General features: G+C 35.5%; 1 protein-coding gene across 8 annotated transcripts in view; it reads left to right on the top strand.

Annotated features, from left to right (window-relative positions):
• Positions 1–13,695, top strand: part of EVI5 (ecotropic viral integration site 5) — a 214,386-nt gene that overhangs the window by 169,629 nt on the left and 31,062 nt on the right. For all 8 annotated transcript variants that reach the window (XM_067726948.1, XM_067726950.1, XM_067726944.1 and 5 more), the window contains one exon: positions 13,467–13,562. In XM_067726948.1, the coding sequence (XP_067583049.1) occupies positions 13,467–13,562 (96 nt within the window). The remainder of the gene's footprint in view (positions 1–13,466; positions 13,563–13,695) is intronic.

Genomic DNA, 13,695 nt, shown 5'->3' with positions numbered 1-13,695 from the left:
TATCCCAAATGTGGAGAGAAGGAAAATGAGTATGTCTGACTGAGAAGTTGTAGAAACTTCTAGAAGGAACAACCCAGTGAAGGAGATTAGAAAGTGAACATCTGAATCTTAATTAAAGTGAAGGCCCTGGGACAACACACTCTATTTGGGAAATGATCTGAATCCTAAAACCCAGGTTTTGGCATGTATGCCCCCAGTTAGGTAATACAAAATATCTAACAGAATCTCAGAAGAATAAAGAGTGCCCCTGTTTAGCCAGGTTCTTCTTTTCCCCATGCTGTCCCTCAGGCCTTAGAAATATGGGAACAAACTTGAGCTTGGAGGGCACAGAAAATAGATTTTAAATATGATGGAAAGAGAGTTAATAAGTAACTCATATCATTAGAGCATTTAGAATATCTAGACAGTCACCTAGCCATGAGCATGATGAGAAGAAATGGCACAACAACTTGGTTTCTATTATTATAGCAGAGAAAAGAGAAAGAAATACTATTCAGAAACATCCCAACCAAGAAGAAAGGTAATTCAAGGGTAAGAGGAATTACAATTACTTCATACTATAAAACAACTAAACGTGAATTTAGTAAAATTAAGAAATCAAAAGATAAGATAATTAAAAAGTGCACTGAGGTAAGAAGGAGGGGATTGTACCACTAAGGGAATAAATTGAAGCCCAATACACCATTGCAGAAACCACAAAAGAATAGCCTATTCAATGGACAATGCTGAAAATTGGAATATTGGCATAGAAGAAAAGCTTGAGATAATAATCACAATGAATATAGAGGTTAAGAATGAAAAACAAGTATATTAGCTAACGCTTATGGATGACAGACAGATAATCTAACACTAAGAATAATTGGTATCCCACAACAAATAGAAGGAAGATATATTCAAAAATAAGCAAGAAGACGTCCTTGAAATTAATGAAGACGCAAATTAAAAGAAAACCTTGTGTTCTAGGAAAATTTGACACAGAATGCTCCTTAAACACTTAGAGCAAATTACCTACAAAGTTGTATGGGAAGATTAAGACTTGTCCTCCAGATTTCTCACAGCATATTCAATGCCAGAAATCAGCAGAACAATGGCTATGCTGCACTCTCCAATATGATAGCCACTAGCCAGCCAATGTGGTCATAGCCTCATTTTGCACAGTAGCTCCTAGCTAACATATTAGACAGTGCAGATGGAGAACATTTCCATCACCACAGAAAGTTGTCTTAGTACTAGTCTACAACATTCTGAGTTTGGCTGACCCAAAAATGTTATAGCTAAACAATGTGTCATCCAGATATTTTGAAGAAATAGATTGTTATTTTCCAGTGTGAAAAGATTGCTAGGATACTATTCTCATAATCTTGAAAAAATTACTGGATAGTGAAATCCAGCTTAAAACAAGTCAAAATAAAGAACTATGAAATGTGGGCACTATTTGAAAAGATGGGTGGTAAATGTTGAATCTGTTTAAATACGGAACTAATACTAAACAAATATGGGAATAATGATTACAGGTGAGAGAGTTTTTTTTAAATAAACTTTGACAGTGTAAAAATAACAGCTAACAAAAATCTGGAAGTGGAGGGAGAGGGGATATGAAGGCAGGTATAAATGCACTCATATCCCAGCAAGATAGTCAATCAATACCACATACATTTAAAGCATGTAATAAAAATGCAGACTTCTAACATCTTAATGTTTTTTTGTTATCCCTTAAATGTAGAGGTTTTTTTTTAAAAAAAGGAAATTACCTCTCATATTGAAGAAACACTTGGCATTCACTGTACTTTCTTTTCCTATTAATTTTAGCTAATATTTAATGTTTAATTTTCATTTTTGTATTTTTACCACCGTCCAAGTTGCTTAAGGCAAACATATAATTTTACAGAAACAGTTATTTTTATTAAAAAAAAAATCTGGCTGCATGTATTCCAAGATGTTAACATTGATCAATTCTGAGGAGTATGAATAGAAATGATTGTTACTCTCTTTATGTTTTTTTTTCAATTAAAATATTTTTCCTGTTTTTTTCTACTGTATTAATCACAGCCAGGCCAGACCACCTCATTGAAATAGTTGAGAAAGGAAATTAATTTTATATATGAGTTACTAATTTGAAATTTATAAAGTATTATTGATATTATCTTTACATGGGCTGTCTTTGATTTATCTTTTTGTTTGTTTTGTTTTGTTTTTCCGCTGAGCTGCACAGCATGCAGGATCTTAGTTCCCCAACCCATACCCCCTGCAATGGAAGGCGAATTCTTAACCACTGGACCTCCAGGGAAGTCCCCCTATCAAGTTTTAATACTCTTAACAGTCTAATAAGTTGATAAAGATGCTTTTTGGCAAAATCAGCTCTGCATGGATTCTTTAAACAGGGCACAGAAAAACATGTTTTATCCATGAGGTGAATATATAAGAGCCATGTATATGGTCATCTGATGCTAAGGAAGGTAGATGAGAAATTTTGACAGCTAAGGACTGAACTCCCCAGCTTTGGCTTACTAACACTCTGTACAGAGGGTCCAGAAAAAGATAAATGAGTAACATAAGCAACACCAATTTTGGGAAAATAATTCTAGCACATATCCTGCTGTGATTTGTCTTACAATTAAGGCACTAGGAATGAAATCTGGTTTCTGTCCCTGGCTAGCCATGTGATCTTTGACAGGTAAGCCACTAGTCTGTCTAATCTTTTAGTGTTGTTGAGGCCGGGCTGTGCTTAGATCAAACCACCTGTGAGGACAATAATCAGGTAAAGCACCAGGCCAAAAGAGAGGGCTTATTATTAGTCTGTCAGTCTGGAGAAAATCTGGCTAAGAGAAGGAAGTGGTAGTAAGAATCCAGAGGATGGAAATAACAGGCCTAGGTCGTAATCATCATCAAGCTGGGAGAAGACAATCTAGAGAAATAAAAGTGATGGGCAGTAGAATGACAAAGCGATGAAATGATGTTTGCATAGATCTAGAAAGGCTTTTTGTAACTAATTCTTCGAAAGTCTTGGTTTCCCAAGACAGTACTCCCCAAAAGGGTTTGTCAGGTGTTTACTCAGCCTGGCATAACAGTGTTTATCCTTAGTAAATGGGATACATTACCATATATCCTTTCCTCATAAGGAACAAGTGAGACAGAAGCTGCTTTACAGTGCATAAGAATACCTATTTGGAATTTAAGTTTGTGGTATTAGAAACAAAAAAAACAAAACCAAGAAACAAAAATAGAGATAAATCTTTCACTGAGATGATAACCCCCATGACATGGAATATAAGGGTATTAAAATATGACAGTTCCACCTCTCCAGAAGGTGAATCACATTTTCTTCAGTTACACAGTTTTCCAGCTGTGAGCACTATCTCAGTGAGCAAGATAAAGCTTAATGAGTGGTTGTTTTATGCTTTCTTTTATGACAAGTCTTCTCTTTCTTAGAGATTTCTTTGTGATGAACACTATGCTTTTCCCAGAATTTAAAGTCATCTACCTACTTTATAGAATATTTTTACAAAGGGTTTTGTGTGTTTAAAGTGATGTTAAATATAGAGAGTTCTGGGCTTCCCTGGTGGCGCAGTGGTTGAGAGTCCGCCTGCCGATGCAGGGGACGCGGGTTCGTGCCCCGGTCCGGGAAGATCCCACATGCCGCGGAGCGGCTGGGCCCGTGAGCCATGGCCGCTGAGCCTGCGCGTCAGGAGCCTGTAAAAAAAAATAGAGTTCTTTGGACCTCTTAGGAGTGAAATGTTAAACACGTTAATCTATTAATAAGAGGCAAGAAATCATAACTGCTAATATTTATAATGTTTATCTTTTACCAAATACATATAAATAATAGAGTAAATATTTACAAGGGTAATATATAAAATGCTGTATTCCTATAAATATGCTGAGTCTTTGGCTTCAGATATTTAAATTTCTGTGCCCATGTCTTCTATATTTACTCCCTTGACCCAACCAACCATTAAATATACATTATATTAGTTTTACTCTGTTACCTGTTTGATTTGAAAAAAGGAATAAAAACAGTACTTGTTTTCATTCGAATGGGAAATTTTTCTATTTCAGCTTTGACTCTTAAAATATCAACAATATCATGGGGAAAAAAGGCAAAAGTACTACTTTAGATTAAAAAAGGCTAAAGAGATATAATAACCAAATGTAACCATGAACCTTGGTTCAATTGTGGATAATAAACATTTTGGGCCCTTTCAGGAAAGTCTGAATAGGAAGTACATGTTTAATGATGCTGTGAAATTACTATTAATTTAGGTGTTGTAAGGACATTTGGTTTCTTTTAGGAGATGCATGCTGAAATATATAGTAGTGAAATGTCATATCTGCAATTTACATTCAGATGTTTCAGAAAATACACAAATAGGAAAAACAAAAGCAAATGTGGCAAAATAGTAATTGGTGACTATAACTAAGGGGTATATGGGTATTGTACTATTATTTCAGCTCTTCTGTAGATTTGAAAATTTTAAAAATTAAAAAGCTAGAGAAAAATTTTGCAAGATGTTAATGATAGACTAGATGCTTTTATATTTGATATAGGGTGCTTTCTGCTACCTTCATCTACACATCTAGTATATTAAATGGGTGTTAACTGGTTAAATTCTTTTAAAAAAAAACAAAAACAAAACAAAAACCCTCTAAGCAAATTATCTGGTTGTGTAGAGCATTAAAAAGCCTATGGCTTGAAACACAGCTTTTTAAAATCTGCTATCTTCCTGTCTAAGGAAGTGTCCTTCCTGTGGCAGGATAGGGGTAAGTTATAACCAGCCTTAAAAACATAGATAAAGAAACAAATAAACAAGAATGGACTCTTAGGCATGCCTATTACAACTTCTCTTTTAAAATGAGGCTAATTCATGAATTTAAACAAACCAGGGCCCCTGCCTCCTCTTTTCTCACTGCCACAATATTTTTTAATGTTGTCCACTGCTAAACCACACTTTTCTCTCAAACACTTGTTCAAAGCAACTTAACAACATATTTATCTCAGTTTTGCTGCAACATAACACGTAAAAACATGCTGCTTAGAGCTATACGGTAAACATTTCATGTTTTCTCTTCAATCTTTTAGCTTGATATGCATTACCATACTTAATTGTTCAACCTTTTTAAATAGTATGTTGGAGTACAGTAGACGTAGGTGAAGGTATTTCTAATTAAAATGTCCACTTTCTGCTGTGACTTACACAAATACATAATTCACTTATTTCCTGCTGAGCACAGCATTTATGATTTTTCAATCAACAGATTGAAAATATTCAGGTAACAGAATATTTTACATATCCTGAGCACAGTCCATCTCTACCTCATCCTTTCTGTGATTAGAGCTCCCAAAGGTTGCAGGGACAAAAACAGGTGAAAGTATATGCCGAAGGTCGTTAATCAACCGTCTAGGTAGTTGAACACCAGAATCACTGCTCTAAGTAAAATATTCCTCTATACACATTTATATGTGTTATATTAAAGCACATAGCTTTGGGGCTATAACAGTCTGTTACCTGATTTAAAAAAGTTTAGAGAATTGGACTCCATATTTCCCTTATTTATTGCCATATCTCCTCATAATATTGGTACTTTAAGTTTTAAAAGAATTATTTTGTTGGTCCCCAAATCTTTGGTTTTTCTTCATTCTTTAGAACAGTTAGTTTTCAGTCATAGGGGTCATACATGTGGAATTTTCTCAGATCCTAAACATTTTATTTAGTTCCTCATCATGCATTACCAAACTTTAAATCATATTTTCTGTTTGAGAGCTACGTTAACCAAGACAGGGATTTGAGTTCAAAATTGAACCAACCTCTGCAGACAGGGAACTGACCAGCTGAAACTATCACAGAAATAATGTGAAGTGAAACTGATAGCAGAATTGAAAGAAATTAAAGAACCCTTGACAGTTTTCCTCTATTTTTGTTTTTAAATATATTCTCTCTGGAAATGTAGCGACTATTTGTAGATAAGTTTATCAGTCTTGGTCATTTACCACATTCACCATTGTGGTAGTTGTAAAAACATCTCTTTTATTATATGTAAATTTATACTAAGTAAATTCTGTAATGAGTGTCAACTCATAAAATATTCGAGATTTTTAAGAAATAGGGTAAAAATTAAGCATTTTATAATTGGCATATAAATAGAATTTTGAATTTGTGTTTAAAAAAAATAGTTAATTTTCAAAGATGGTTCAAACCAGTGCGTTTCAAGTGTAGTTTATGTCACGCTGGTTATGTCAGAAACACCACTTGTTTAGCTTTCAAAGTATACTGATTTTCAAGCTCCATTCCCAGACATTTAGAATTCAGTAGGTCAGAAATTGGTTCTCTTAATCTATATGTTTACAAAACTCCCAAAGTGATTTTTTTTTCCATAATCATCATTTGGAATCATTGTTTTAAGCATTTCATAGATTATGTTGTTTATATCATGGTGTTTATTTACTTAGCCATATTTTTTAAAATATTTATTAGGATGTTTTTATTGCAGGCAACCCAATTCTGGATTTGTTAATGGCATAAATAATATGGCTTAAATAATAAAGGGGATTTATTGGCTTACATGCCTGAAAAGTCCAGAAGTAGGGTGTGCTTCAGGAAAAGTTTGGTTTGAGCTCCATTTTGTTGTATTTAACCATGATTCTTAAGGCTCAGCCCTCCTTGTCATTTTTATCTTCAGGAGGTTTTCCTTATTGTGCTAAAATGGCTTACCGGTGAGCTTTATACCCACCTATCGTAATATCCAGAATAAGAAACTGTACCCCATACTTTCCAGCAAAACTTTTGAGTGTCACACTTTGAGAAACCCCTGAACCAATCACTGTGCAAAATAGATGTGATCATCTTGTTTGAGTTAAACCCCACCAATCAGGGCATACCTGTGGAATTAAGGATCAGGATAATTCCAATTCTGTCACCACTACATAATGAGGGAGAGAGAATGGATCTTGAGGTAACACCCATAAAATCTACTACAAAATATTATAGAGATGAACTATAATTTAGCCTGCTCCAAAATTATATTGTTTTAATGAAGTACTAATTGTATGATTTAATCATATTGCTTTTTAGTTTCTTAAGTTTTCAGTAAAATGTGAAGAAAGTAGTATCCATTCTAGAGCAAAACATGGATTTTTAAATGAAGAAACATTAAGTAACCTTTGGTAGATATGTGTCTTTTCACATATGAAAATGAAGAACAGTGTGGACCAAGTGCTTACTTTTTAGCAGGCTGGGGAGGGAGAGGAAATTAATTGCTTTTTATCGATGACTTCCTCCCCATATTTTATTATGAAAAATTTCAAACATACAGAAGTTGAAAGAATTGTATAGTGAACATCATAAACTCACCACCTCCATTCTAAAACTAATATTTTGATATATGTTTTAAATGTTGCTTTTAAATATTTTGATATATGTTTTAAATGTTGCTTACCCATCCACCATTCTAGCTCACTTATATTTTTGATGCATGTCAGAGTAAGTTAAAGTTGTCATACTTTACCCCAGTCACTTAAGCTTGCGTATTATTAACCAGAGTTATTAATGACCTTTTGACCAAGAGGCTCATATATAAAGCTCAGTGGCTTAAGGCCTTAATATGAATTAGATTATTTTAGACTTCATAATGGTAATTCCTAAAATAATCATTCAAAGATAGATCTAAGAGTGAAATATGCATTTAAAACTTTCATAAAGTTACTTTATGCTCTCTTGATATAGTTTCTTTTGCTGTGTGAAAAAAGATATATATTTAAGGTCTGTTCACTGAAATTACTGACAATTGCCAAAATTGTTTATATGTTGGATCTCTTTAAGTTTGTTACTTACCTTATTAGTTTTGCTTAGGAAACCAGTTAACTGGCAATATGTTTTTGTTATCAGTTGGACCAAAAGAAAACCTCAAGAAAATGCAGGTTCCTGGTAAATTTATTAGCGTAGCTGACATTTTCCCACCTGCTTATCAGAAAGAACCATGTGGACATTGCTTGAAAACAGAAAGCTATAAAAATACTTGCAAAAAAATCTTAAACATTAGAAAATTGAATGAACTGCCTCAGAAGTGAAATCAAATTGATATCCACTTATTAGAATATAATAGTTAATTGTATTTTGGGGTGTTAGAAATATACAGTTATTCAGTTTTAACATTTAAAAAGCATCCTTAAAAGGCTTTATATTAACATATTTAAATGAGACCCTATTTGTAGAACATAAAAATCACAGACTTTTAGATAAAAGGTCATTTTTATACATTTCAATGTATTAAATAGCATTTAGGGCATCTCTCAGTTTTTACTTCTATTTTTGAAATATCAGCTATATTCCCTTAAAGCAGACTATTGAATCAAAATGCCCCAAGCAGAGCTTTCCAGCTGTTGTGTCTGTCACACTGGTGTGCTACTAATGTGTGACAAGTGTGCCAGGATGGTGATTGTCTTCTCCTGGGGTCACTGCTAGAGCCTGGAGTTGCTTAATCACCCTTCCTCTTTCTTCAGTTTAGCCAGTGTGCCTTATAGGTTGTTTATTGGGGTATCTGTCTGTCTGTCCACAGAAACAGTGGGTTGTTTATTGGGGTATCTGTCTGTCTGTCCACAGAAAGAGTGGTTTGATGGGCATCAGAATCTTTTTGTTTGTAAAAATATTGCAAAAAAAAAAAAAAACCCAATAGTAACCTTTGTATTTAAATCTAAAAAGAACAACTACATGCAATTAGATTTGATCAAACATATAAAGTGTTTCTCTTTGAAATTATGCTTTTTTTCTGCAGTTAATAGAAATTCAAAGAACACCATTTTTTTAGTCATAAAATCTTAAGAGGGCTTCTTTGATTTTCACAAATATCTTTCAGGAGTCTTTTTTTTAAGCTAAAAGCATTCCATTTTTTATTGTAAAATTTCTTAGCTGCCGTTTTTCACTAAACACTACCTTTCCTCCAAAGAAATCAAAGTGCTATAACAAACTTTTTAGCCAAACCCTACAAAGACCCACCTTTGGAAGAAACAAATCTTTGGAGTCACTTGATCGCTTTAAAAAAAAATTTTTTTTAATTTATTTTATTTATTTATTTTTGGCTGCGTTGGGTCTTCGTTGCTGCGCATGGGCTATCTCTAGTTGTGACGAGCGGGGGCTACTCTTCGTTGTGGTGTGTGGGCTCCTCGCGGAGGCTTCTCTTGTTGCGCAACACAGGCTCTAGGTGCGTGGGCTTCATTAGTTGTGGCACGCGGGCTCAGTAGTTGTGCCTCACGGGCTCTAGAGCGCAGGCTCAGTAGTTGTGGCTCACAGGCTTAGTTGCTCCGCCACATGTGGGATCTTCCCGGATCAGGGAAGGAACCTGTGTGCCCTGCATTGGCAGCCGGATTCTTAACCACTGCACCACCAGGGAAGTCCCTTGATCGCTTTCTGTAAAACAGATTTAATGATTTCTATCTTGTCAAGCATTTTTTTCATGCAAGTTTTCCTGTAGGGAAGAAATGATATTATTGTTACTGGTCATTCTACAGCCATTCAGACCTAAAGCATTTCTGCGTTCTTGAGCTTCTTTCCTACAATATTAGAGCTTACCTTGGGCTTTGTCGTTTTATTTGCCCTGAAAATTTTATGTTATCCCACATGATGATATTGCTATGCAGTGTTCAAAATCCTCAAGACCTTTGCCTTTACTGGGGACCTGATTTAAAATCACCTTTCTCCAAGTCTGATTCCAAACCATAAACATTTAGCTTATTTCATTCAGAAGGATTTCTCCCTAGTAGTGGATTGCACTTTCCATTTAATCAACCATTTCAAGGGAATTAATATGACATGATAGTAAAATTAGACTAAAATTTAAAGCCATCAAAAAGGACAGCTGAACACATGTTAAAATGAGTAATTCTTATCAAATTACCCTGCTTTGGAAGTATATTTACTTACTAAATTTCTGCTGCCATTTCTCATGTCACACATGGGATTTAGAAAGTACTTTCTATAAGAATAACGGCTTCATTTATTTACATCAATGACTATTCTTCCTCCAAAAATTTTTTTCCTACATTATTCCTTCTCTCATGCACTCACTACTTAATCCCTTCTGCTTAACATCATCTTTGCCATCTTTGAGATATACAGCACTAAGGCGGAGGAAGTCTAGAGCCAAGGAAAATCTTAGAATGAGATGGTTATGAAACAGGCTGAATGTGGGTGGTGCGTTCATTAGTCTTTATTATAATACTCTTTTGTTCTTATTCTGTGCCTTTGAAATATTTCATTTAAAAAGTGGAGTGATTAAAAGTAAGATGCAGGTATAAGTACATGTAAGTGGTATTGGACAACTGTAAATTGATAATATGGGTCATTAGCTTAGGGCCATAAATGCAAGTTGCTATAGTTTTTTGTTTTTATTTTTGGCTGCATTGGGTCTTCGTTGCTGCGCGCAGGCTTTCTCTAGTTGTGGGCAGCGGGGCCTACTCTTCCTTGCGGTGGGCGGGCTTCTCTTGTTGCGGAGCATGGGCTCTAGGTGCGCAGGCTTCAGTAATTGCAGCACGCGGGCTCAGTAGTTGCGGCACGTGGGCCCTAGAGCGCAGGCGCAGTAGTTGTGGCGTCCTGGCTTAGTTGCTTCGTGGCATGTGGGATCTTCCCAGACCAGGGATCAAACCTATGTTCCCTGCATTGGCAGGCGGATTCTTAACCACTGCGCCATCAGGGAAGTCCCTGCTCTAGCATTTTATCTTTAATTCTTTTGATATTGCAATTACCGTTTAAATCAGCAGAGGCTGAAATAAATACATAAAGATTTTTGTAACAAATCCAAGAAAGCTAATTTGTGTGATCCTTTGCATAGATTTCCATATATTCTCTTCTGTTTCATTATTTCTCATGTTCATAGTGCTGTAAATTTAAGGTGAAAAATGTGTCAACTGTTGCTGTGACTCTTACGCAGACAGTTCACTCAGCCTTTCATTTAAGTTTCCTTATCTAGGAAATATGAATAAAAATAATACCTATTACACAGAATTGTTGTGATGATTACATATAAAGGGCTTAGAACAATTCCTAACTCATTGTAAGCCCCAGTCTTTCTCCACCACAGCTCCACAAGAGAATTAAGTCCTACAGAAAACTGAGTAACTATTTTCTCGATTCTTCTAAGGATGGTACATAGCTAGTACGATTTTAGATGCATAGGAGGTAAGTTAAATCATTACATACAATGATGCTTTAGGCATTAGGGCTTAATTCCTGTGGGGAACCTCAATTGTGAAGGTCTAATAAGTGCTCAAGATATGTTAGCTTTTATTTTTTTTTTGATTGCAAGGGACAAATCCATATTCGAACTGGTTTAAATAATAAAGAGACTTTATTGGTTCATGTACCTGAAAAAACAGGTAAGGAAGGCTTCAGAGATGGTTTGATTAGGATCCTGACTTGGTATCCCTGCTGTTCTATTGGTTCTGCTATCATTTATCTGGCCATCATACTAATACTTATAACTAAATCTTCAAAAAAATTTTTTTCTTAAATATGGGAGTGTGGGGCTTCCCTGGTGGCACAGTGGTTGAGGGTCTGCCTGCCGATGCAGGGGACACGGGCTCGTGCCCCGGTCCGGGAAGATCCCACATGCCGCGGAGCGGCTGGGCCCATGAGCCATGGCCGCTGAGCCTGCGCATCCGGAGGCTGTGCTCCGCAACGGGAGAGGCCACAGCAGTGAGAGGCCCGCGAACCCCGCCCCACAAAAAAAAAATATATGGGAATGTGGCTGAAAACCATAAGGTATCTCTTGTATATATTTAAGAAGCCCTGCATATTTGGAATATAGTAATTGTTAAGTTAGTTCTTTGCTTAGATGATTATATGTGATATTCATGTGTTTAATTGTATAAGAAAAGTTTTAAAGCCTGTAGAAACAGTAGTTTTTCTTTTACATCTATACAAACATTGGTTACATCAAACTGCTTTAGCAGGCCAAATTCCAGTAAAAGGTTTTTAAGGCAGGTTGCCAAAAGAAAAAAATAAAATAATAGGTATGTATAGGAATAACTTGATGAAAGGATTTGCAGAACACGCTAAGGGTACATAAGAATGAAATAAAGGTGGCAAAGATAGTTTAACACAGAAGAGCAATCCTGTTGGCATGGTGCCCTGACTCTGCAGAGGAGCTACCCATTCTGTTGCCGGAGCAGCTCTGTCTAGTTCTTCTTTCTGCCAAGGATGTTAGGGGAAGGTGTGTAGAAGAAAAGTAGAGGCTGGATTTGGCTGCAGTCAGAGGTCCAAACCGGATAATGTCCAAGGTCCCTTCTTACTGTGAGTGGGAAGAAACATTTTCCACATTGGAAAATGCTCTTCACTACAACCCATTACAAGGTAATTGTACAGAACCTAAGGCACCTTTTAAAACCTACTTTTAAAAAACCGATAAATATTTAGATACCACTAAGATAACTTTTACAGGAACTTCAGAGCTCTTTCAAATCAAAATGTATTATCTTTCTGCTCTATGTATACTGATATTGAATGATCTTCAAGTTGTATTCTTGAGAGATAATAGCAAGTGTAGAACAGCTTGTATAGTGTCAGTAGTATGAGTAAAAATATGTGGGTATACATGTGTGTTTGATTATATATGTAGAAAATACCATGGAAAGACTACACTAAAAAAACTGTCAGCAGTGGTTGTCTCCATGGAAGGAAACTGAGTGATGACTATTGAAAGTGAATTGGTACTTTTCTGGCATGAGTAGTTTCAGTAGATGTCTCTGCATCAGAGCTTCTTAACATTTTAAGCATCAACTTCCTAAACAAATAATCTGGAGATAACAAAAACAATCCTGTTTTCACTCTTTAATAAGTTCTTTACCTTCAAAGTACATTTGTTTTCAGGTGGTATAAGAAAAAGGCAGCTCCTCCCCTTCCTAGTCTACTTCCCTGGAAAATGATCCCAGCATGATTCTAGAACTAGTTCTTAGGATTGGAGCACCTTTTAATCACATTCCTGAACTAATTAAACAGAAGAGATTCAGAGCTGTCCTCCCCTTTTAAGAGTGGTTTGGAGAACCTGTTTTTTTTCCTTCTCTGTTCCCCAGCAAAAGCAGGTTCGTAGTGTAGCTGTAGGAGGCTTACAACCTTCTCAGCTAAGCATTGAATCTCTTACAGAACGGATAGAAAAACATTTGCCCTCAAAATAACTGGATAAATGGCTTCTGAATTCTAGGGTAATTTTTTTCACTAGTAGACCCATTTGATTATTGATTTCTAAGAGTCTCTCAAAAGGTACATTTTATAAATTGTATTAATATAATTAATAAGCACTATTTAGAAATATTCAATATAGTTTACTATTAATTATTGTACAGAAATAGTTTGAGAATAGATTTGTTCAGAATTTAGCCAATTAAAGGATATGCCCTTATGCTGTCCTGTATCTTCAAATGTTCGAGTATATGCTGTGAAAATTGTCTCTTGATTTTGCTTTGTTGTATTGTCACAAAACAGAAAGAAGAAGGAAAGCTTCAAGGACAGCTTAACAAGTCTGATTCTAACCAGTACATTAGGGAACTGAAAGATCAGATAGCAGAGCTGAATCATGAGGTAAGTGATAAATTTTGATCTTCACATATTTCTTTCTTCCTTCCTCTGTATTGACACAACACTTTATTATTGCTTATGACTGACTCTTTCATGGTAAATATTTTCTGTGAATCTTTGATTATGATTCATAATA

This window comes from Pseudorca crassidens, chromosome 2 (assembly GCF_039906515.1).
Source record: "Pseudorca crassidens isolate mPseCra1 chromosome 2, mPseCra1.hap1, whole genome shotgun sequence".
Lineage (NCBI taxonomy): Eukaryota > Metazoa > Chordata > Mammalia > Artiodactyla > Delphinidae > Pseudorca > Pseudorca crassidens.
This window is presented reverse-complemented; position numbering and strand designations above follow the sequence as displayed.